Source organism: Haliaeetus leucocephalus, unplaced genomic scaffold (assembly GCF_000737465.1).
Source record: "Haliaeetus leucocephalus isolate CR32 unplaced genomic scaffold, Haliaeetus_leucocephalus-4.0 Scaffold866, whole genome shotgun sequence".
NCBI lineage: Eukaryota > Metazoa > Chordata > Aves > Accipitriformes > Accipitridae > Haliaeetus > Haliaeetus leucocephalus.
In genome coordinates, this window is record NW_010973302.1 from 3,923,404 (window position 1) to 3,950,045 (window position 26,642).

Genomic DNA, 26,642 nt, shown 5'->3' on the forward strand with positions numbered 1-26,642 from the left:
TAAAAATCTTTCTTTTAATAGTGACAGCTCTTTTTAGTCAGACCAGCAATGTTCTCAAGAATATTTTCTCCAACATACTTAAAAATGAACCAACTTTGATTCCCAGGAAATTCTGTCTAAAAAAGGGTTGGAGGGAAACAAACAATTACAAAAGGTAGCAAACAAGAAGACTTGTCTTGGACAAAGTTGGAAAAACAATGATATTTTACTTCCTGGTTTTCATTTTTTTTTCCTCCAAAACTTTTGAAGAAAATGTAACAAAGATAAAGCTGTATTTGTCAACATTTTTTGTTAAGGAAGAGAAGGATTTCCTACTTGCTTCTTGTCCCACTTCTGATCCCCGCCGCTCTCCAGATAAGCGGGGTTGGCCGGTGACACCAGCCAGCCCCGTGCAACTGGAGCAGAGTTCAGAGCAAGAGGCAACACGTGCAAAGACAAGCACTTGTCAAAGTATTTCAACTGCAGTGGGTTCAGATTTGCTCTCTCCCTACTACATGCTGGGAAATTTCCCTACATTAATGCAGATTATCAGGTAAAAGGTAGAGGACTAGCTAAAGCAGCAGTGCTCCAGGGAAAAGGACAGGCTGACCCTCGAGGTAAAAGGACTTGCACCATTTTCTTGGTTTCCGCTCAGGACAATCGCCTGGGAAAAAAATTATCTCTTTAAAAGTACCTTGTATGTTCCTTTGGCGTATTACTAATCATGAGAAATAATACGCTCTAGAAGAGCGGTAACCCATTTGTTATACTGGATGTACACAATCTGACAACCAGGCTATCTGTCTATGAACAATACTTCACTTGTGCCATTGCTGTAAAGCATGGCTGGATTTTGGGGAAACAGGTGCACATAAGCCTGCCATCTACATTTAGGTCTTGAAGCAAGCAGGAAACCTCATTTTAAGCATGACTATCAAAGTATATCCAATGACAGTAACGGGAACTCGTGTGCCACTCTATATTCAGAAAAACAGTCCCTGAATTCAGAATCCCAATGAGGGAGTTCACAATTCCCAACTTCATAGCTTCATTTTTTACTGTCATTTTCAAAACCTATGTCAGACTGACGTGGCCAGGAAACCCACTGCAAAGAAATTGGGGATTTCTAACCCAGTATCCATGCCCCATTTTTTTCCCCCTGAGCCATGATGGAGACTTTACAACAATATCAAAGTGTTACATGGACAAGGAATGAAAATCTTGTGCTGAAAAACAAACTGCTCTCTCTATACAATTGTAACCTTTTTAGATGTCTATTAGTTTTGCAGGTTTTGTGGGGTTTGGGGGTTGTTGGGGTTTTTCCCCATTTTAGACAGGCCAGTTTACTTTCCTTCCTTTCATAATTAAGTCAATTTTAAATAACAAAAATAGCAAACCATGAGTATGGTAAAGCCATCAAATATTGCAGGAACTAACACTTGGGGAAGAATTAACCATAGAGAGATAATTAATTTTCAAAATACATTTCATGTATTCTTCCCTTTCAACAAAAGAGCTTTACATCGAAAGGAAAGAGGTAATCTCCAGCATCTCCCTGGACAGAGCCCGGAGGGTAAGCGAATCAAGAGAGTCGCTTCTCACATTCTTGGTGTGACCAGACAGGTTTTCTGGCTCCAGGTACCTGCAAGGTGAGACTGTGTTAACCAAGAGACACCAAAGGCTAGGCACTGCTGTACAAGGGGTTTTTTTCTTCCTTTTATCCAAACTAAAAACACTTTTGTAAGCCTTCCACATGTGTGTTTCCAGGGAAAAAATCCTTATCCTAGTACTTTGTTTAAATGCTGCAGGGAAGCAGCAGAATGAGGAGGCCCTGCTCGTACAGTGTGTTATCTCACCATGGTCTTGGTCTCTTCACAAACCTGTGACTGACAAAATCTACCAGAGTTCTCTCCTTCAAAACAAAGCTGCACTGAGCGAAAGGCTACATTCTACAAACTGAGCCCAAATTAAAGGGCCCAAAAGATAAAGCATCAGGAATTAAAAAAAACATAGAATGTATTTTTAAGGAAATACCTGTTTCATTAAGACAAAGATGTTTTAGTCATTTCATTTGTAAAAAAAGTAAACTATTTCCTTGCACATGCTAGAGTGCAAGATATATTCAAATGTATCTAATCAAGGCACTTCTCAGTGGTCCAAATCTATGATTTAGCTCACAGAGCAAAAGACTGACAACTCGGTTAAGTTTCTTATTATAGGCATCCCCTAACCTACTAAAAATGTACTCTCCATTCAGTGTGTCACATGCACTTATTGCTGCTTTAGCCAAAGAAGGGTCAAACACTGTCCTCATCCCAATTGCACCCTACACCACAATTTGGGAAAAAAAAATTAAAAAATAAAAAAGATAAAAGTAAAACCTTTCGTTAATTTAGAACTCATATAAAGTTTTTCACTGTGAATCGTTCTGCAGCAATTTGGTTATTTTTTTATAAGATTCAGAACAGGAAAATTAAGAAAAATTGATCCTGATTCATTACCTGCATTACATGAATTGCATGGAAAAGGCAAAACCAAGCAGTACAATGTTCTAGAGATCTTTTTGACTTCTAATATAATACTGTAATAGATGAGAACAGCATTTTCCTTTATTTTAAGTCTTCTACTTGATATTAACTCATTAAATATTGCTGAAGAAGAAAAACATCCCATTTACAGGATAACATCTACTTATGATTAAGGGCCTTCCAGACTTTAAACAAAAGACACTATCCAAGAAAATACTGATATTTATCTTTTTCTTCCTGCCATAAAAGAAAGTCCTGCAAGAACTCTGAACACCGAATTCACAGGCCGTAGACTGTGAAGAATCAAACCAGAGCAGCTTTAGAAATTAACACTTTCATAGTATTCACAAAAGCCCTTCATCTCTAGAGTACCACTGCCCAGAAAGATAGATAGATAACAGATCATGGGCAAGGCAACTTAAACTGCAAAGGTGATTTGTCAGCTTTAATAAACAAAGAAATAAATGAAATAATCAAATCAGAAAGTTCAAGCCACACACATGAACCATCTCCTTGCCCCAGCTGACTTACCCCAACACCCCAAGGGCACTCCTGCAGCCCATTTCCACCCCAGCTGAGAGCAATCACTTTTTAAACCACCTCTCTCTGACCATCCTGGCTCTGGGGATTTCAGTGTGACTGCAATGATTTATACCTGCTAACGATCTAACCCCTGTGGACCTCAAGAAAACTTCAACAGAATGGGATTTGCAGCATGAGCACTAGTGGCCCTAGAACAATTTGAAGAGGTCAGTGATCCTGGTCTGCAGAAGCAGCTCAGCCCCAAGAGCTGCATCCACATACCTTTGCAGATAAATATTATGAAAGCTTAAAAATATTTTTAATTTCAACCAAAATAAAGCCCTGGTGACCACAACACACCTGTAACACAGACTTTGTTCCTTCAACCCTGGCTCATATTTCACAACTGATGGTGGACCAGCTCCAAGAAGAGTCCCCGAAATGGCTGGCACAAACCTGGGAAGATGCTCCCGGCTGTTTCTAAAGACCCAGCGCTCTATCCTTGTCATAGCTCACCAACCTGCGGGCTACCATCCTGACCACGGTGGCAACACAGATAATATTGGGTTTTTTTCCCTTTTGTGGGGTTAAGATGTCATTTCTAATGCTCCTGAATACAAGCACAGTGGCGGGGAGTTTCCCCCCGCTCAGCATTACACCTTTCCCCCCTCTAAGCGGGGGCAGAGGCGATCCATCTTTCTTGCACATTCACGAAGGACTTGGCACAAGCACCCAACAAAGCAGAGCCCAATGGGGGGGCACAGACCACATCCTGCCCCCTCACTTAGAGCCACGTAAACTCCCAGAGTTTAGTAGGTCCCACCGTGTTAAATGAAAATGGAATTTAATCTCGTACATTTATATGAAAAAGGGCAAGTGAAAAAAAAAATCCTGGTGCTTTTAGTCCCTTTTCAATAAGTTATATCAAATAATGTCTTTTGCTAACTACATTAGAGAGCAATTATGACTTAATGGCTGTCTAAATCCATTATCAGTGTACATTTAACCTTTCAATATTTAAAGATAATATTTAATTTGAGCAAATTAATGGACTGCCTGTGAGACCAAATATATCTATTTAGTCTCTCTGGTTTTCCATCAGCGATAGCTCCCTTTAGATATCAACTTGTGTGACAAGCAAGCTGGTAAAGTTGTTCCTTGCATTCATGCTTCAAATAAACATTAGTAATATAGTGCTACAATGACTGAAGTAAAAAGTAAAATCTCAAATAACTACCAGGTTTATCTGTATTACTGTTCACATCATTTTCATACCCTTCCAGTTATTTTTGATCCAGTACAGAAAATATATAGTTGTCCACCTTCTTCTTACCATTTTCACAATTACTGTTACATTAAAAATTTTACTAGGATTCCCTCCCTTTAATCTTTGAGTTGCAAAAGCATTCCCAGCACAATGCACATTCCATATTTACGTGAAAGAGTGCAAAGGTGTTGATGAATTTTCAAGACTGCCTCAGAACAGAATTCGCATTTCAAAATAATTTACACACTGAAGAAATACCCCTGTACAGAAGTTGGCAGTCCAATGGCCTATCTTCCCCCCCAAAAAACCCAAAACAAATAAGCAAGCAAGCAAACAAAGCCTGATTACCTAAAGACCAAAGGATTCATGAAAGACCCTACTCCTTTCATATTACAGTTGCCATGGAGTCTTCCCAAAATTTCAAATTAAAATGTATACTACTTAATACCAATGTTTATGCTTGTTCCAGTGACCAAAACCCCTCATTATTTAAAGTGGCAGATCTAAAGTGAGTTTTCCCACACCTTTATTTTGAACAGCTAAATCGGTGGCCAGGTTTCTAGAACTGAAAGTCTTCCTCCAACTCACTGATAACAGAATGTGAAATTCAGATCACTCAGATGACTAATTATATGGCAAGGAAAGCTAGAACTACTTTTGTAAATACTGACACAGATATAGATATTTCAGTTTAAGGAAGAAAATTTGGTCCTCATTCCAGGGATCTTGCAATTCATTTTCAAAAAGGAGAGGCGAAGAAGCAGGAAACACCTTAAAATACATGCCTGTTTAAAATTTAACTGTCTATGCATGATGCTCCCATGATGTCATCTTTGTAGTCTCTTTTCTCTTAAATAAAAAGGTGATAACGTTCAAAGTTTGCACTATTTAAATAAACATAGGCAAATTATTGCACTTCACCAATGCAAGCATATAAGTGACTGCAAATGCATTATCATGTCAAAACCTGGTGGAGTTACAGAACTAGGTTGACATCTTATTCACATATTGAAAGGTTAGAGGTGTTCCTCTGTGAATAAGGCACTTTAAATATAGTTTGACTTTGCACATTATGCGCACTTTTGATTCCATGGTACGACTTATCAGGTTCTGTGACAAAATGCAAAAAAGTTTTTTAGTTGCACGAGCGCGAGTCTGGCATGAATCCACTGAATTTAGTAAAGTTACATTCAATTTAGACCATTGTACACAAGTGGAATTTAGTGCATCGCTAATGGGCGGGATCCCTTCCTTGAGCAAAGTCAATGGGACTCTTCCTTGAGTAGAATTCCTTCGAATTTAGACCAGAGTTTAAGTTACATATAGGTTACAGTTTGACCCCTGCACAACAGAGAAGGTTTAACAGTAGAAGAGCTGCTTATTCACACAGAATTTCAGAAATACAAACTACGCTTAACTCAATATCTAAGAGTGCATTCAAAGCGGATGGAAATCAAAATGCAAGCATTTGCTTGCAATCCTACTGCAAACAAAAGGATTACACCAGCCTGCTAAACTGGGAGACCACACAAAAATTTAAGGAGCATATTGGGAGGAAAAAACCCAACCCCCCCACACATAAGGTAGGTATCTCATCGCTAATATCTAGGCAAACTTCCTTATCACTTTAACCACTACACATCATCACCACCACCATGGAGGGTGACATAGTGCGAGGCTCTACCTCCCAATCTCAGAGACAGCCAGAAGGTGCACGCACAAGAGAGGCATGGGGATCCTCCCAACTCAGATGCAAAGGACTCCATCCAACGAAGTCCAGCCACACAGTAGATCTGTATTTTGGGTCAGTATTTTTATTTCAGACCAGGAGACAGGATTTAACTATTTCAGCCCTAACAGAATCATAGAATAGGATGATGAAACAGATTCTATCTCCTGCAAATAAAGTCCTCTCAAAACGCCGTAAATCTATAGATAAGGCAAGCAAGTTCACTTATTTAAGCAAGAAGATTTTGAAAACAACTGGCAAAAACCTGGTACACAGACACATGGATACATATACACACTCTGAATTTCCACCAACACACCCCACCTTACTTTCTACAATCTAAAATAAAGCAAAAATATTCAATTCACAAATTCCAAGGGAAGACTTTCCAAGAAAAAAAACAAAGTAAAACCCAGACTTCCAAAGGAAAAGCCCACAGGGCAAGAGCAAGACAGACAAGGTACACCAGACCCTGTGTATTTCCTTTCAAAGCATTCAAGTGGAAATCCGTTCACCACTCCTTACCTTAGGCAGAGGCAGCCATCCCACCGCCAGGGCCCACACAAGTCCAACCCCAGCCAGAGTGCATGGAGCCCCATGGACACCACCAGCCATCCCCAACTCCACCCATACACCACCCTAACTAGCTCCTGCAGCTCTCCATCACTCAGCTCAAATGACTCCAATTAGGCAGCCCACCCAGCACCTGCAGGGTCTCCACACCCAGGGGTAGCTCTGAGGTCAGAAGGCACCATGGGGAGGCTTCAGCTGCAGCAACGGTGGGATGGGACTCCCTTCGATCTACGGAGAAGGCACCTGCTCCCGTGGCATCGCTCCCCGGTGCCCCGCTCCACTCCCTCCTCGGGAAGAGTACAGAGCAAACTCAACTGGGGCAAGTGCATGCACGCATCCGAGAGACACAAATGTCTGGTTGACTCTTCCTATCAAAAAAGGCACGTTCCTGTAGAGACATGCCACACACTGGGGGAGGGGGACAGATGGAGAAGGGAAACATGCTATTTAAATGCTGGAACGAGAACAAGTGAATATAAACTGGCCATATTTAAATTTTGTCAAAACATTACAATAAGACTTCTGGCCATCAGGACTGAGATGCTGGAACACTATTCCAAGACAATTTTTGGATCAAAAACCTTAACAATTTTAAGGCAGAGCATGACAATCTAAGCAATACCAGGCACCTGGACCTGCTAATCCAAAACCTCCCTTCCAGCCCTAACTTCCTTTTCACATACTCTAATAAATGGCATTGATATACATCCCGATGTCTATAAACACCAAGAAAATACTTTGCAGTACAAGTCTTTCATTACGAAGTCCAACGGCTGGCAACTGAAGACACAAACATGGGAATGATAAAATGTGAGTGGCCAGCCAGCTATCTACGGAGAGAAACCGCTCAGGAATGCGGGACTACCTGTTTTTAACAAATCCATTGGATAAGAGAGTGTATTTTTTTCTGCTGTTACTTGTGAGATGCAACAGGAATCCCAGCTGTTCATGGAATCTTATCCTACAATATCTCATAATTCATGTGATTTACTCTGGAATACAAAGGGATACAACAGCCATGATGGTACTCACTGGCATAGCATTGGGCAGAAAAAAAGAGTGTATTCCTTTTGTCTTTCTACCAGAGCTTGGTTTGAACCAAGCACCAACTGAACACTGTAAGTACAACCACTGATGGCTCTTTGTGGTTATACATGTATGTATGTATTTGTTTATTTATTTATTAGAACAGTTGTTTTTATCCAGTAAGGCTATTGTAAATATTTTTCTTAAATACCCTCAAGAGTCTAAAAGAAAGAGTGGGAAACTAACAACCCATAGACAGGAATAGGTTCTAGCTTATTTTGTTGCGAAGTGCTGTAGTGCTGTCTGTAAACTAAGAAAGCTTTAAAAAAAAAAACAACAACAAAAAACCTAAAAAACTTCTCCTTAAATGGCTAAAGCAGCACAACCTGCAGTGCTCCAGCAAGGTCTGTCTTTGCCTGCAGCCTAACAGACTTCAAAGCAAGAAGGGATCTTTGTGATGTTCCTGCCTGAAAACATCCATGAGCCTTCACAGAGCCCACCTCACCCTACCAGCCCCATCATCACCGACCTTCAAGGAGCACTGTCCTGTCTGAGCCATTTCCTCCAGATTTTTCTGAATTCTTGAGTGCAGTGGAAATATTTATTCCCATTCATTGGTGGGGAAAGTAATTCTGTTTGTAATACGGCATTTGCTAATGACTACAAAGTAGACATACGGGCTTTATTTTTTTATGAATGTGTTTGGACAGTGAAAACAATGCTACTCACAGGTAACTTTAAGTGGTAGAAACTAGCGGAGGGCTTTTATTTGCTAGGCAGCACATACCAAAGATATGACAACCAGGTCTCTCCCTGCAGAAACTTTGTCTGTAGCTCAGCTCTTTCCAGAGGAAAACACTACCAAGGCTCACTCAAAAGGGAATTACTGGTAAGCTTCTTAGGTGCAAGCTCCAAGCCAAAATTAATCTTGAGACAATTAGATCCAACCCTATTCAGCAGAAGACAGTTAAGCCCAAAGCTGTAGAACCCAACACCACTGAAAATGAGCTTTGATGGTCGGTACAACTAAAGGAAGCAGGTGAATGCAGGTACTCCACAAGAGCTGAAGGTTCAGAAGATCGAGTTTCCATTGGGGCCCTCTGGCAAACACAAGAATCGGAGAGCAAAAAACAAACAAATATTGTTATGCTTTAGCAAACCTTATTAATTTCAGAAATTACAACCTCTGAAACCAATGCCAACAATTAGGAATCAGAGATTGTCCTTTGGTTGTCATCTTAAAAGCTCAAAGAGGACTATATCTACAGACCTGAAAGAAGATAATTGTTGGTTAGACTTCTGTTTGTGACCATCAGAAATGTTACCTTAATTTGGCCTTAATGACCTATAATCTCTTTTAGCATATGGCTTTTAGAATGGTTATTATTCAGCTTGATCTATGGCTATAATGGAGCAGAACAGTACTGTGGGTATAATTAAAATAAGTTCCTGTAAAAGTGGAATATGTAGTACATTGCTAATGTGTAAATGACTAAATAACTTAATTAGGTGAAATGAAGTGCACTTATAACCACAGATGCTTAAGCCGAATCATGATAATGTTGTGTGTGTGAATATATTTTTTTAAATATGTTTATAACCCAAACAGTAGGACAAGGAAATACAAAGTGTACACTAGTTATAAGGATGACAGCAAATTTTTTAAAGGGAAGTTTTCATTACAAATTAATGTGAAGCTGGTAGAGAAAAATAATTTTTAAATCACTTCAAAATGCTGAAGGGAAACAACTTTTCAATAGGCTGTTCCAATACCTGCAAACATCTTCTCCCAGCAAAATCTCAAGCAGAGTAGAAGAGAAAATTATTCTTCTGGGCAAGCCTAAAAGAATAAATAAATAAATGGAGCCCTCCTTTTCCAAGCCCACCTATTCATATCATGCCTTTCCACGCCTGTACCTGTCTCCTTCATTAGCCTGAGCATGTAGGGCAATGAAATGTATAAATCTGCAGAATATAGGCAGACAAAGAGCCTAATCCTTCTCATAGGGAAGTCAGCAGGAAAATTCCCATTGCTTTCAATATCCAAAAGACCGGGTTCCAACTCAAGGGGAAAAGCACATAAAGTGCACTTGACAATTCAAAACATGGGACTGATCTTGACAGTCTTCCATCTGAGACTGTCAAACTGAATATGAGAAGCTCTAAAAATCACTTACAGCACTTGTATTCATCGATTCATCCATATTCATTCTTCCTCTATCACTGAATCCTTACTGTAGGTGAATGTAACATAACCATGAGCATGATGAGGAGATGAATAAGACAAATTATTGAATGTGTGTTTGAAGGAGGCTTCAGCCAAATAAGCAACCAGGAAATGTGTACTTTTAATTTTACAATGAAAGATAAAAAGGAAGGGTACAAGGCAGTACCTTCACAAGTACCTACAGAGCTGTAGCATGTCTTCTTCCCAGAAAGCAACGATTCTCTTCGCTGCCCTCACTAAAACAAAGATATTTTAGACTTTTTCCTACTAGTTTCCTCGCAGAACACAGGATCCTCAGCATAAAATGGCACAACTTGGTGGGTGTTTGTAGAGTTATGCTGATATATTCCAGTTGTGGATCTGATAAGATTATATAAATCCACCACCACTTCCTTCCGCATGTTACCCATTATTTTTTATTACTCAAAAGAAAGTCAAGGTTACCAAGTTGTAGTGCCTAGATAACATTTTCCCATCAGTTAACTTTCTCATATTTATTAATTAGTTGCCTTTAATGAGAAAGAGAAGTGCGATGTTTGCAGTATTTCTGAGTGAGCCAGACATAAGAAGTGTGAATACCCACCAGAAAAACTGTTTGACCATAGTTCATAAATCCAGTATTAGACAGTAAGCAACCAGAATTTTTGATGATTCTCTACAAGGAACTTTTCCAGTTTCATCGATCAGTAAATGAGATGTTCTTCCTTGAAGCCCTCTTAGGAAGCTCTGATTAAATTAGAAAAGACCAAAACCCTTTTCAAGTTGAAAATAATTTGCAAATGATACAATGAATGCAGGAGAGCAAAATAGCTCTTGTATGTAAGCAAACCCATTTTAAGGCAAAATTTGGACTGAGTCAAAAGTCTCAGAATAACTATTTGGAATCTGTTGCTATTAGTCACCGAGTTGGAATAAAATCAAAAGATGCTAATAATGGATACGTGCATTCATGACTGCATAGACACCCTGCCACTCGGAAGGAGGCATTTTATAGGACGCGCTGTTAAGAATGAGATGAAATGGCAACGCAAAGAAAATTTCCTCTCTTAAGGCACAAAGGAGAATTGTAACTCGCAGGAAGGGGAGAGGAGGTGTTTCCCTCTCCTGGGAAGTGTCACCCTCAGAAGAGACTCCATTTCACATCTCCTCCTTGGGAGCCAACTGAAATCAATTAACTCTGCAACTGGAACCAATTAACCCTCTAAAAAGCACAACACCAAACACAGTGGCAGTCTTTAATAAATGTAATAAATACATAAATAATAACATAAAACACTGCAGTGAGAGAACAGTTTTCTAGTCTATATGATATCGGCTCTTGATTCTTCAGAGACATAACAATGAAGAATTTTGTGTTCTAAAAAAAAATAAATAAAAAAAAAGGATTTAAGTAAACCCAGGGGACCTTTAAGATGGGATTCATCTCATTTAACTTTAGCCATCTAAAAAGCAGGCATCTAGTCACTGAGTTGTTTTTACAATTAGTATGAAGAGACAGGTACCTTGAAAGAGCCATCTTAAACCCTTATCTTAAAAAGGGATAAGCCTCCCTATCTCTTTACAGACACCTATCTCTCTCCACTGACATCGGAGGCACCTAGATGATTACGTTCGATTAAGATGCCAGTCTTTGACAAAAGTCACAGTAGACAAGATGGGTGCCATCTGTGAACGCACGAGCAAGCGAGCAGCCCCGTCCTTCCCTCTCATAACACTCCCCTCACTCGCGTTCGGGAATTCTTCCATCAGCGCAAATGAGAGACCAGGAAGAGTACTATTTCTCAAATATATTTTTTAGTGTTATGTCTTATTTTTTACATTCACTTCTATTTCTATTCAGTGTTGTTATTTTTCAACTTGACTTCTGATAAATACAACAGACAAATTTGAAAATGCTCTACAGATTATTCATTTTAATTTTTGCTCTTAATTTCCTGTTGTACTAGGTCTTTTAGACAGCAATGGACAGCAAAGTGGCTTAAGCAGAAAAATATGATTGTACAAATATTACCAAAATGGCAAAGCAACTCCAGAGACCGCCCAGTGCTTGTGACCCTTAACAAATGCATAGCAAAGGGCCGGTCAGGGCAAGGGGTTTCATCCCACTGCTGCAGAGGCCACCAGAAATTTATTTTCTCCAGCAGTGGGGTTAGGTCTGAGCTGAATAAGAGGAAACAACTTTATATTAAAAAGAATAAAGCTGCTTCTTTTATAATCCTGCACTTTCTATTTAAGCTCTTTCTATTTTGGATTAAGAAAATAACAACTCTCCATTAGGCGTGGCATTAGGCATTGCCCTGTTTACAAATACATCACAATTTTGCCCAATGGCAGAGCCAGAGGATTATTTTTTTTACACTTAAGAATTACATTAAAAAGCAGTTAGATACACATTTTTTAAAGTTTAAAATATCATACTTTTAGTATAATAAATCTCACCATCTCCTTGTAGTGAGATATTATGGGTTCAATGGCCACATAAAACACTTGGGCAGCGGGACTCCAGAAGCACAAAAAAGCAAATAATAATCACCTTATCTGTTTTCTAGTTAAGTTTTGGCTTACAGTGTTTTCAGTTCCTTCCTCCATTCCTATTTCTTCACTTCTAATTTTAAATGGATAACCTCTTCTGCACCCTAAGCAAGGAAACATTGGAATTAAAGGGGATGATATCGAATCAAGGGCTTGAGTTACTGTACCAGCCAGATCCAGATCGCCACACGGTCCAGCGGTGTTTTTTTTCTGGAAGCAAGACAATCCTTATTTTTGGAAGGTGTTTCGCCACTGCCCCACATTATACTCACAGTGCAGTGGCAGAGCTCTCTACCCTGGATTTGCACTGCAAAAAGACTAAATCTTGCCCCACAGTGTTCAGATAATGAAGGTTTAATGAACTGCAGTGTTTTTCCTGTCCTACAGAGCTTGCATTCACAAGTCCGAAGAAAGAATAAAAACAAGTCAGTAAAGGGGAAGAAATAGAGAAAATGAGACAACAAACAGCTGGACAAGCTGGGACCCATGTAAAGGTAAGTGACCATACTGATGATCCAATACTACTGAAATAACCTGGATTCAACTGAATTCTCAACAGAGGCTCAAAAAGAGGTAAAATGTGGGTCATAACTTTTTTTAATTTGACAACGTTTTTGTGCTTCAGCTAAACTGGGTTTGAGGTTAAAAAGGAAACGACAATTTACTGCCAATAATTTTACTGTTAAGGATTTACGCCACAGCCAGGGAACCAGCAGTCCCCTGGAAAGGGGGCATCTCCCGAACAACACACACGACGGAGAGCCTGTGTGCTGACGAAAGCTGTCCTGAGCTGCGTGCTTACTTTCTGATAATTGGTAATTTTGCCATGTTAACTTCCTAATTGGATATCAACACATTTTCAGTATCTGTTGTACACTTCAGTCACAGGCAGGGAGATGTGAAGAAGCATCAGTATTTCACACTGACCAAACCGCTTAATCAAATCTTGACATGAGCATGAACCTGAAGCACTCTCACCACTATGTTGCTACTAGTGCCAATTAACCGCTTCAGTTTTAAAAGACAGAGATAAAAGAAAAAAAAAAAATATGGAATATAAATGAGAAAATTAGGAGAGGGAAAAAGACAATGTCCATTAGTTAATAAGCTAGTTCATAAATTAAATGCTCTTATTTGTCATGTTTACAAAATATCTAATTTTAGGAACATGAATTTTCCTCTGTTTATATAACAAGACACAGTATTTCCTAAGTAAGTAAATCTTTTCCAAAGAGTATAAAATCAACAAAGTGATTAGCCACAGAAAACAAAAGTTAAGCAATGCATTTGCTAACAACTCTGATGCTGCAGAATAAAGCATCATCTAGTCTCTAATCAGGACTTAACACATAATTTTTCCCAAAGGACTGTAACGGACAAAATACTGTTAAATAAAGTTGGCTTAGGAGAGCCTAGATTAGCACAAAGAGCATAAGTGGTCTCGAACAACACAAGTTCAAGGCAAACCAAAACCAACTGCTCTGGCAATAGACAGCAACTACTAGCTGATGCTAGTTAGTCACAGCATGGGAAGATCAATTTGTAAGGTCTGACCAGAAAAGCTGCATCAGTGGTATAGGAGCACAATGAAAGCGTGCCTGACAGGTTACAGTCACATCAGGAATCGCAGAACATGTAATTTATTGGTATTTATAAGAACAGGAAAAAGCATTTTCCAAATCTTCTCTTCCATTTCTCCTTCAACCCTCTGCCACAAACATTCAGATACTACTGAAAAAGTATCCTACGTCTGAAAAAATAACATTTCAGAGTCAGATGAAGTCATACCACAGAATTTGGTACTATGTCTTGTGGAGAGGACATTCACAACCTCCGGTTGACTACACAGTATTCATTCCAAAGGAGCAGATTTCAGAAAGGCTGTGTCAGAATGCTTGTCTAAATTTCAGGTAGATGTGATTTATGCTATGGGAAATCCTGTGTGAATGAGGTTTTGCAGTATTGTTAAGTCTTGAGAGTCCAAGTCATCTCCCCTGCGCACAGCCCAAGCAAAACAGTTAATCCTGGAGAAGCAGGAGGGGCAAAGAGCCAGGATCCTCCCGCACACACGGCAGGGTGAGCTTCGGGGTGAACCCAGGACTTGCTATGATGGTCTCATGGCTGCAAAACTTAATCAAGCTATTAGGCCACTTTCTTTCCTTTCAGGAGGTCTGATGGTGAATCTGCCTTATCAGGAATGCAGTAGTCTCATCCCTGCCCTTCTCTCAAAATATCTGCAGCATTTAAACAGTTACAAGGCCTAATGGACAGCAGTCATCTAAGGATAAGGAGCATTTACTCCTAATGCAATGCACCTCAAGCGGCACGGCACTAAATATTTCCTCCGCATTTCAGGATCAGCTGCTATGTGTAGTCCTCATAATTAAGTATGCACATCTATGAGGAGCTAAAAATAATTTAATAGTTATTTCTGCATTATAACTGTACATGCAAGCTTTACTGCTGTCACTTCTCCCTTTGCCAAGAATCCCCTCAAAAATGAGGAAACCTATGCTATACCCTGCAGTACTGCCAGCAGAAATGGACCACGCTCACAGGTACTCCCAAATCATGTTAATGCATGAAAATTCACCCAAACAGTCTTGTGGTACTAGAATTACAGAGACAGATTATGTCACAGCCTCATCCCTGCATGTCTTTGTTTCTAAAATACTGAAGAAACCCTCTTTCACGTAGTTTCTTTAGACACCAGTATTTCAGCTTCTGCTCTGTCGGATCTCGCAGTCATTTCAAATAGGAACTGTGCCCAAGGAACAGCATCAGATCTTCATGAAGAGATAGGCAAGAGGAGAGTCACAGGGAGGAATACATGGGGTTAGAGTTTGGGGACTTTATTTGGGTTTGTTTTATTTGTGGAACGACTTGCTTCCAGGCTGAAAGTTTATATGCCAGCCTTCAGCCCAGTTCAAACGCTCAGAGCCAAGTCACAAACTTATCAGAAAGGTTTGTAATGGAAATGCTGACAGACCCTTAAGTCTAGTGGCACTGGCAGGTGCTCCCACAATACAAGAACATAATTCAATCAAGCTTTTGGCTGACGTCACGAAGCACAAAACAACTCAAATGCTTTATGAACAGTACCAGAACCCCTGAGATTCAATTACAGTCTTGATATTTGATCAGGAGTCATACTTAGCTGTTTTTAATATAACAAAACCTTTGTACCAGTTATTTATCAAATAGGTCGATCATATTTAAATGTACAGTCAGAGGAAAAAGTGCATTGTACCATGTTAACCTGACAATCCCAAATCTTCAGGAACAAGACAGGCTTTTATTTGAGAAAAACAGCACCAGGCAAGAGTCTGATTTTTATATACTACAGAACAAAAAGAACTGAGTCCCTATTTTCTTAGGGATTACACACATGCCTAAGAATTAATTTAGTGATTTCAATTTTTTTCCATTTTTGGACCCCTAAAATTATCCTGGCAGAGGTACTGATCGCTACATAGTGAACGCAATATGCAATAGGGTTTTTCTGTTTTGTTTTGTTTTTTAAAATAAACTTTGCTGGAACCCACAGAAATAGCCCACGGGCCTGAAAGGATCTGCTGTAATGGTAAGAATCCAAAGGTAAAAATCTCCCGTTTGAAGCCTCCCTGATTCTGCACTCTTACAAATGAAGCACCGACCAAGGAAGAACCCCTTCTGCATCGGGCCTAAGATCACCTTCCGCGGCTTGCCATGCACACAGACAACAAAGCAGGGTGCCGCATACACACACGCACACGACGAAGCAGGGTGCCAAGGGCAGCACTGGCAATGGGAAGCGTGTTAAAGGGCAGGAAGGGACGGAGCTGCTGGGAAGGCTGCCGGCAGCGTGCCAGCTCGCAGGCAGCGGATGACAGCCTGCCATTGCTCACAGAGCCCGAAGCAAGAGCGACTTCGCCTCTCCCAGCAGCCGGAGAGCGCGAGAGCCTCGGCTCCTCTGCCCCTGCCTCGCCACAACGCCGGCGCCCGTGCCAGGGCCGTCGGCGTCCCTTTCTGCGGTAGCCACTTATGCACCGATGCAGATTTCACGAAAAACCCCGAATGAAGGAAATGAAGCCCAGGTGCCGGGCCCGCTGAAGCCAGCTGAAAACGAGAGCGGGCTTTCGGCGAGGAGAGGACCAAGCGGCTTCCAAACACGCAAGTGCAGCGCCCAGCATCTCTCCCCAGTAGCCCGCTGAGACAGTGGAGCAGAAGGCACCAAGTGCCAGATACATCATCTTAACCTCGGAAGCCTTTTCACCAGGTGAAAAGAAAATCATTATATTCAACAAATCAAGTCTTAGGGGATTAGTCAAATTCCACAAGAGTACTCTGCAAATACAGCACCGTGTGTGAAGCGTTGTTTCCAAAATAGATCAATACCCAGCACAGACAACAATAGATTGCAGCTACTTATTGTCATTACCACCAATAGTAGTCTTGAAAGACATCGTTAAACGGTGACTGTCACAATAGCTCTCAGACGAACAATGCTGTAACTGCATCTTCACATTAAATACTTTCTCACCGCTCTGAAATCCACCAAGATAAACCCATTTTTAAATACACCTGGTTGGCTGATACGCAGATCAACTGCACTAGTGTTTACCTTGGCAGAAAGAGTAAATATGCCAACCTTCCTCAGCACTTTTCCTATTTCTGTAAGTTTGCAAAGAAAAGAAATTACACAACAGCCTTTGAAAACATTAGAAAAATTATCTAAGAATTTGGTCATTGCCACCGCTCTGCTTTGCCAAGAAGCACTAGGCAGAAAGCTTTCACTGCAAACAGGTTAAAGAAGAAAATTTAGCAGGCCAGTGTTAAAAGACCACAGATTCGTGCCCAGGCACAAACCTTAAAGTCACAGGTCTGAAAACCTTTGACGCACAAGCGGTAAGAGACAGATTTCAGCATTTGGGCTAGATCCTGGGAGGCACACGATACCTCCCAGATGACAAAAGAAGTGGAGGCCCCTCGACATCTCATTGCCTCAGACTGACAGGCAGCATCAGCTGCATAAAGGCAGATGAGGAAATTTGGTAGTGACTTTTACTTAGCGGTTAATAGTACAGAATAAGTAACACCAAATTAAATTATTCAAGGGACTCATTTTAACTGTTGTTATTCCTCCTGTCTTCTGAGGTGCAAGAGGAACTCTACGGACTACCTACAGACACTGGCAGATGGTACATACTATTACATGTATATTAATTTTATATGCCTACATCTTCAGCAGGACATGTGAAACATTCCCAGGCTATGCCGGCTCTTCTCTCTGATGACCACACAGTGAGCTTACTTGAACTCGAAATTTGTCTGAGCAATGAGAGTGTGATCTGGCTGGGGGGGATCCATCTCACCTAGCCTTCGACAGCCAGAACACAGCAAGCTACGCCTTGGCAAATCGCTAGGTCCTTTGGTGGAGAATAGGCATCGCCAGAAAGTGATTCACTGATCTGAAATGCCTTGGGGCAATCCCTCCTCTGCCAGCTATGAGGAGCCCTAGGAGATGTAGGCACCTGACTTTCGTAAGGCTGCATTTCATAAGCTTCAAAACAATAGGCTGCCTCCGACTCAGGACATAAAAAAAAATAATTTCCACTTCTTGAAATGTAATTTCTATCCCTTTTTATTTCTACTTTGATTATGTCCAGCACCCTGGTATTGTTTATCTGGGAAAATTTTGGTAAAAGATCTTTAAACCATTACAAACACATACCCTGTTTCTTATTCAACAATTGCAGATCTATTATCTTGGCTTATGGGAACTGATCTAAATAACATCATGATATCAAACAGTGAAAACCACAGGCCTGGGGCCACCGGGGCTCTACTCTTTTTCTGGGACTTGCAAAGACACAAATTTCCAGATACAAAATGTAGTTTACCATTAGAAGTAAATGTTTGATCTGTAAAGCTTACAAAATGACTTTGTTTATCATAGCAGATGAAAAAAAAAAAAAGGAATAATTTTAAACTCAAAACAAAACTGTTTATATGACAGCTTTTAGTGCTCCATGATTCTGTGCATTTAAGAGAGATTCAAGCAATTAACAGCATAAACTTTCATTACATAGTTCTATTATATATGTTTATGTGACTTAGTTGTTCATCTGTTATTTAAGTGATTTCCTCATTACAATAGTATGGTAAAGATATTTGCTGATCTTGTCAAAAAAAGTCAAGCAGTTCATTCGCAACATTCCTGGGATCCCAAAGTGTGTGCTTAAATCCTTTTACTTACTAGGTAAGTAAAATATCAAAGCAATTCCAAAATTCAGTAATGGTTTAAATCATAGGGGAGAAAAAAAAAAATTAAATCACATGCTCTTTTTGCAGTAGCCAAAAAATAAGTCTAAGTGGTGAAAGATTAAAATTTGTGTGACCTGGTGTTCACAAGATGCAAAGGCTGACAATTATTTGTGGCTATTTAATGGTTCTTGGGAGTTCAGTCAATGGAAGCTGCATTTGCCTATGACAAAAATCAGTATGAATTTGGGAGTGGCACAAGTACAAATCTAATGGGAAGAAGCCAAATTGTACCTCACACGCTCCCAAATGCCTTTTTTTCCTGCATCCCTTACTGAACACGTTAGACAAGCTTTGTACTCCTACTTAACTCCAACTCAGACCTAAGTTCACTGGTTTAACAGATACACTTTTATCACAGATACCTTGTATCCACTGAATAATCTAAAACATTATTTCTGTTACTGCTAAATTTGGCAAGGGCAGGCACAAACATCTCCTGCAAGTGACATTTGGCTGGATCTGGCCCCCAAGCATTTCAGCCTCTCAGACAGCTAATGTCTATGTTTTTAAATTATTAAACATATTCAGGAGTCTTGACAAGGTAGACGCGCAATGATTATGACAAAAAGTATTTAAAAAAAGCTACAGCATCCAACAGCATGACTGAACTGTTTCAGATACAGTTTGCTTAAATCAGATCCAATGCAAGCATTTTGCAGAGCATTTGTTTAGACTCTCTTCCATTCAATAAGGCTAGTTTTCTTCCAACATCAGAAATCAAGGGGATTTGCATCTTTTTTTTTCTTTTTTTTTTTTTTTTTTTTTTTTTTTTTTTTTTTTTTAAGATAGGACCTTAGCTTCCAGATTTAAATATATGTGAGTGACTGCAGGTGGCTGTGTCTCTGGAACGTCCTCTGCAGGATACACTCAGTTTGCCACTGCAAGCAACGTACAAACTCAGAAGTAACCTCTCTTCTTTGTAACTAAATATTTAGCTCCTCGAAGTATGCGCTATGGTGTCTCAGGCCAATTCAAATATCATAGCGTGGGTCTTTTTCTGCCCCCACAGTACTCTCTTTAATAGGACTCGGAGGGGAGGATGATCGAATGCTTCACAAGTAAACATAGCTGGAAGGATGGGAGGTAACTAGCATTCTTCTTCTTCTTAATCATAATTACGAAACATTAGGGATGAAAAATATGGAAGCAGTTGCCTTTGCGTATCTACGTAGCTAAAGCCTCAAGTATTTTTCAACAGTCCAATGAAGAGAGGAGTGTTACAAAGCACAGCCACGGGCTAGCAACAGCAGCACCGGACCGGGCGAGGGGCTGGAGGGTCTGGGGCTGGAAGGTGCCGTGTCCTGCGCACCAGTGTGCTGGAGACCTGGAATGCCGCCTGGCAAAGGAAGAACGTGGTGCAACACGCAAGCAAAGCCAACACCCAAATTCAATCATAATTTTCTGTGTTTTCTGACATATACCATTATAAATGCGGACTACTCTTCAGAGCCACCTACGTACTTGCAATACCTATGTACCTACTACACTACTTTTCCTTCATTATTAAAAGTGCTTTTCTGATCCATACGCTTAAAATTTCTCATCTCTTACTTTTTTTCTTTTGAACAGCAATTCTGCATTATAACCCCCAAAATAAATGACATTCTTCCAAAATCCTCCCTGGTAAAGGGTATATTCCTCCCTAGCACACACACGCATTATTCCCACTGATGCTAAGAGGACCCGTGCACACATCCTGAGGTGTGCCTAACCTGAGCGGCTACCAAAACGTTTTCAAGATAAAGACTGTATTTAATTCAGTTTTTCTGATGATCAACCAATAACAGCAGAATTATACACCTTTCCCAGAAGGCCACACTCCAAAAATGAACTGTACTTAAAAAACTCTATTTGGTTATAATTTACTCACAGACACATCCAAAGTAAAGAAAGGACTTCAAAACCAAGCTGAATTTGTGATACCCTAGTTAAAGATGTATTAATTTGTAATCGCTGTTATTCTAATGCAGGACAAGCCCTAATCAAACTAATGGCAAAATTAAAAGCAAGTCTTTAAAGCCTTTAAACTGACTTCACTTTACTCAGTGATGTCTGTGCTAGCAAAGATTTTAGATTTTTTTTTTTGTGCACTAGGAATGGCCAATCACAAGAATTCAGTTATTCTACTGCTACTCACACCCACACAATATTCAAACATATACACAGTGGGCAATCTATAACAGATGCTTGAAAACTTAGGTAAAATTAAATACTTAAAATAGAAGAAGCAGAAGTTGAACATAATCAGGAAGATGTGGGCTTTGATTATCAGTTCGAAAACTGAAATATGCCAAATGTGACAGACCTAGCAAATTCTTCAGCACCACAATTGTTGAAAAACTGCTTCAAAACCCATTCCCAAAATCAAACACCAGCAATCATCATCTTCCCCTTATTTTACACTGGCTCGCACTTAGATTATGAAAAATGCTTTTACTGCAGAAACTAAGGTAAACTACTCAGAAAATTTTAGAAAATCTGGGAAAATCAGTTTTATTTTGGCAAGTGTCCTAAAAAAAAGAATATAAAAAAAAAATAAAAACCCAGCTTCATTCTAATGGATGTGTATTGTTCAATTTAAGTAACAGGTATTAAATCACTTTACAAATACAATACAAATTTGAGGTAACTCCATGGGAGTTTTCTTAAAAATAATTTCAGTCTTCACCAATTCTCCCTGTTAAGGTCAGAGTCTCTAAACCAGCATGGCTGAATTGTTTTAGTGCTCTCTGCTGAACACCTGCAAACATCAAACAAAAACTCCTGGTCCTTTACTGGGTTGACAAAAGCCTTTCATGTGAAAAATGCTCCATGGGAATGTCACGGCTGTGGCTCAGGTTACATTCCTTTCTCCCTTGCAGCCCTCACCATTTCTTAACATGGTAAGAAGCCATGTTTGTGAAATTAAAGATTAAAAGGAAATGTGGCTTTACTTTATTTTCATTCACACATTACAAATCACAATAGAGCATCATATATTAGATGAGTAAAAAGCTATTAAGATGACTTTAAGCATGAAATATTACCACACTTGCTAAAGTACAGTTATAGTTTCACTTCACTGCTTGGGATTACTTTTCTTTGGGGTCTTTTTTTTTTTTTCCCTCCCCCCCCCGTAAGATAAGTTTCAGGTTAATGCAGAGGAATGACATCTGCGGTTCCCCATCTCAGTAAATACAATTTTTAAAAGAGGACCATTAAGAGAAGGTCAGCTCAAACTTCAGAAGGGCATCTGTCCAGGAGGAAGACCAAGCTGCATTCAGATCACTAAAATTCTGTGTTATCAATATGCATAATTAGAATAATAAACTGTGTTCCTATGTTATTAATGGGGCTATCTTTAATCCTTCCATATAGTTACAGAAAACATCTCTTGAAGCAGTTGTCTGGGTGCTATCATATCAAATCTGAATTTCCCAAGTCCTGGCTCATTACAACACCGCACACCAAATATTCTGAAGCAGCAAGACTCTCGCACACAGCTAGCTGGCCAGCAAGAGCACAGGGAAACAATAGCCACGCTTCTCCTTCTCGCAACTGTATCTTCAGGCCACACATCCACCCTCTCACCGAGTATCAGTGAGGGGCAATTCACTGATACCTAGATTCTGACAACTTTTTTTGAAATCACCGATCGCTCACTACAAAACTCCCTGTCTAATAACCAAGCAACAGATCTTTATATAGGAAATTCAAAATTATTTTCCTTTAGAAGACAGTACGCTGTGCTGCATGCCATTGTGCAAACAATCTACCAACATACAGTATACGTTCCTTTATCAAGCAGGGTACTTCATCCTCCACCATCAGAGACTGGCGTATTCAAGCATTCACATGTTGTTAACAGTATGGGAGAGTTCAGGTGTTATTTTAAATAGTCTATATCTTAATATTACTAATGTACTTCAGCACATTAAATTATTCGTATATCTAAAATGATGCGTCAAAGTTACTTTAATCTTTCAGATTTAGAGACAATAAAAAACCATATAACCCCTTGATTTCACTCACTGTTCAGATTTGCTATCCTGTGGTATTTCTGATCAAAATGACTTCATAGATGATGTTTACGATGCATTTATTAAATATAACTATCTAGTCAATTGCTGTTAGACCAAGTGTTAGTTGCTGCATTGACTGGTATATAAGCATGACAAATTGATTTGTCTGGCACAAACACTCTTCGCTTCTCTCCAGCGAAAACAAATATACTGAATATTATGTATTCGGATAAATCAGTTATTAAAATTATGTAATTCAGAAAATGACAAAAAATAGGATTAAAACCTTTAGCTTGCGAGATATAAAGAAAATTACATTTGGAAACCTATTCAAACCTAATAGTAAAATTCACCAAGTCACTATATTCATAATATAACCAAATTTGTGAAACAAAACCAAAAACATGTTATTTTGAAAGTCTGAATAGAATAAAATTCACAAAATGAGTACTTAATAATTGTTGGTGGCATTTGATCAAAATTTATATTACAGACTACCTTCAAATTAGGAAGTCCTTCTTTGGAAATAAGAAGTTAATTGACATACTAGTGCATTTAATAAAAATGGCTATACTGAATACACAGAAGAGGTTCCTTTAATTGAGTACAAACTGCAAATAGCAGGCATGAAACTATATGCAATGACGTGTTTATATCTAGATATCCACTGGCAGTTTGCAGTGAAGACTTGTCCAAATTTACCATCTGATTTAGAACAGTACTCTGTGTATAACAATACTACGTACAGTGTGTTGGTATGTGTAATTGCCTGTGCTTTTAAAACACTGCAGCTCTCTACCCGGAGATGTATTTGTGTCCTGTCCAAAACACCACATCCGCAAGGCAGGGAACCCTCTTAAATGAACTTAATAGAAGAGTAAGGAAATTTCAAATGCGTAAGTATCCTTGCTAGTTTTACTTCTAATTTGTCAGGCATATAAAAACCTGTATATAAAACTTCAGTTGCCAGACAATTATTGTACACATATGTTCTACCACAAAGAGCTCTGATATTTCTTTTGTCATCAAACAGGACTCCTGTTTTTAGGGAATGCAGAAGTTGCCCATATAGCACTACTACAGCCAAATAAACAAACATACAAACAAACAAATCCTCCAGTTAAATTTCAGGGACTCTTCAAAAGCAGTCAAATATTTAGAAAGAAAATGCCCTGTCTTCTACCAGGAAAAGAAATCAGCCCGAAGATTTTAATTCACCGACAAATATTCCATCAGCAAACAGTGATCTCTAATACTAAAGAGTTCTTTTCCCGGAAGAGGTTGGTGTTTATACTCAGATACTTGCTTATTTATTTATTTATTTATTTTAAGCAGCCTTCAACTCTTATTCACAAAATTCATTCTCATGCAAGATGTTTTGATTATCATCTCTGAGATACAAAACACAGCATCTGAAATTGTAAATAAAAATCTCCAATGCTCAATTGAAAAAAAGAAAAAGATTTAAACTAGCTCACCTTGAACAATTATACAGAGGAGAAGTTTGGGGGGGGGGTTAAAAATATCATAAATGTATGGAAATACTGTCAAAATGTCCCAGTCTTGTGGAAATAATAAGTAGTAATAATAATAACAACAGTCAGCGCTTAGGAATAATTCCGCTCAGATCTGAACGAATCTGCTCCCCAGAAGATATTAACACAACCACAACAAAGGTAATGCCTATGGATAAATAACTAACAACATTTTAACTACATATGAAACAAAAAATTTTACATACTTGAGCCAGTAAAATGTCCACTTGCCAAGGAAGTTGGTCCATTTTTCCCACTGCTCACAGGAGGTGAAAACATCTAAAAAAAACAAAGAGGCATTACTACTGGAAAACAAGAGATTCCCGAGTCCACTGTTAGTCAAAAGTTCCTTCCACATTCGCTGTGAACTACGTTCAATAGTTTGTCTACCACGAAACATCATCCCCCACAGACCTGAAAATGAGTCAGTATTTCTTACAGCCCCCACCAGCCCCTCACCACCATCATCACGTTTTTATTAGGCTCATTAGCTCCCCAAACAATATTCGCTTCCCGAAGAGTTTGAGCAATCCCAGTCCCCAGCAGCGTTATCCAGGCTGGGAAGCGGGGCTCGCTCCCCTCTCCAACTCTCACGCTGACAAAGGCGAAAAAAGTTTTTTTGCTGAAACCTTGGCCATAAATGTAGCAATGTCCATTTCCATCCCGCTTTACGATTTGCCTGTCATATGTGAACCCAAATAATAATAATGCAAAGTGCCACCTGCCCTAAATTCTCATTTCGTCTCTAACATGAGAGCAATTTGAAGCAAGGCTCTCTCCCTCTCCCCCTCTCTCTCCCTCTCTCTCGCTCCCTCTCTCTCTCCCTAGCATTTATTTCGACCCTAATTGGTTTCTCTCTTCTTCGACGTGTCTAGTGGATAATACGCACCTTCCCTGAGTCAGAGCCTGCAAAAAGCGAAGGAACAAATGGAAAAAGTGCAACAAGCAAAGAGGGGGCTGCAAAGCTGCCTCAGGCTACGTTTCCTGGCCAAACTTCCCCAAGCCATTCCTCCAAAGCAAAGTCTGGAGCAGCAGCAGCAGCACCAGCCTGAAGCAGCCTCATTTACACGGGGGGGTGGGGGGGAGGCAGGTTTTTGCGGGGTGTTGCTGGTCTTTAGGAACATACATGCATCTCACAGCAAACTGATTCTCCCCTTAAATAAATAAATAACTGGATAGATAGATACTCCTGACATATTGGGGGGAAGGGAGGGGATGGGGAGAGGAAGGAAGGGGCTGGGAGGGGGAGGGGGAGCCTGACAAAACTAGACAAGTGCACACGTCCGGATTAACGTTTGGCCTCCAAACCAGCCCGGCCAGGAGCAGCCCAAAGAGACAAAAAGTACTTCTTTTTTTTTTTTTTTTTTTTTTTTTAAAAAAAAAACCCACCTTGCTGGGGGGCTTCGGAAAAGATTGGAGCAGTTTTAATGACAGCAGAAGCCATATGAGATTTCAGTGAAAACTTTAAACTGAGACAGTCATGGATTTCTTTGCACTTTCCATGTGCCAAAAAATGAAACAAGGGAAGAACTGAAAATAGAATATAAGCAACTAATTAGCAATTAATTAGTTCATGTGCCAACAACGCTATAAAACGTAAAGCACAGTAAAAGTGCTAGATATTGTTATTAACTAATGATGAGAAATGTTCGGTTTTAGGGGCATCTCTTTTTGTATGAATTATTTTAGACATCCAAGACATTAAAATAAGCTGTGAACACGATTGCATCTCCCATCACATACAATAAGAAATAATAAAAAGACTCTAATTTTTTTCTTTTTTTTTTTTTTAAAGCAGAAAGATATTTACCATGGTTCTAGCTGCTGATTAAAAATTGCCCAATGTACTTAGATCACAGTTTTGTTTTGTTTTTGTTGGTTTGGTTTTTGGTTTGGTTTTTTTTTTTTTTTAGTTTAACAGATCAGCTAGAAGATATTTTTTTACAGCTGTTGTTAATTTCCACCGTTGTTTCTTACCGCACTGAAATCCAGTAAATCACTCAGTTCTTTGTCCGTCCCTAAGGCAGCCATTCGCTGTTGGTGATGCATTTTAGCAAAATCACACAAACCTAGAAACATGGAAATAACCGCAATCAGAAACCCAGTCCCGAGCCTTGCAGGAAACACAATCGGATTTTTCAGGGGGGTGGGGGTCGGGGGTGGGTAGTTGAGAAGAAGGGAGGGAAAAAAGATGGAGGGACAGCAAAAACAACAACAACAAAAAAGCGATATTGTATTTCCAAAGAGGCGATCGAAACCCGGTAACATCCACTCTAAACCCAAATCCGGAGGAGAAAAAAAAAGAAAAAGCCTCGCTCCCGGAGCATCATTTATGCAACAGGAGGTTCAGCGAGGAATGAATGAGGATCCCAGAGAAGAAACTACAGCCATCCGCTCCCAACTTTTTCCCTTCTCCT

At 39.6% G+C, this 26,642-nt stretch overlaps 1 protein-coding gene across 4 annotated transcripts in view; it reads right to left on the reverse strand.

Moving 5' to 3' along the window:
- The window catches only part of TCF4 (transcription factor 4), a 239,385-nt gene extending 213,097 nt beyond the window's left edge, over positions 1 to 26,288 (reverse strand). For all 4 annotated transcript variants that reach the window (XM_010583045.1, XM_010583044.1, XM_010583043.1 and 1 more), the window contains exons 1-2: positions 26,203 to 26,288; positions 24,432 to 24,504 (exon numbers count right to left, since the gene is read on the reverse strand). In XM_010583045.1, coding sequence (XP_010581347.1) covers positions 24,432 to 24,504; positions 26,203 to 26,274 — 145 coding nt within the window. In that variant the 5' untranslated portion in view covers positions 26,275 to 26,288. The remainder of the gene's footprint in view (positions 1 to 24,431; positions 24,505 to 26,202) is intronic.
- Positions 26,289 to 26,642: the final 354 nt, after the last annotated feature.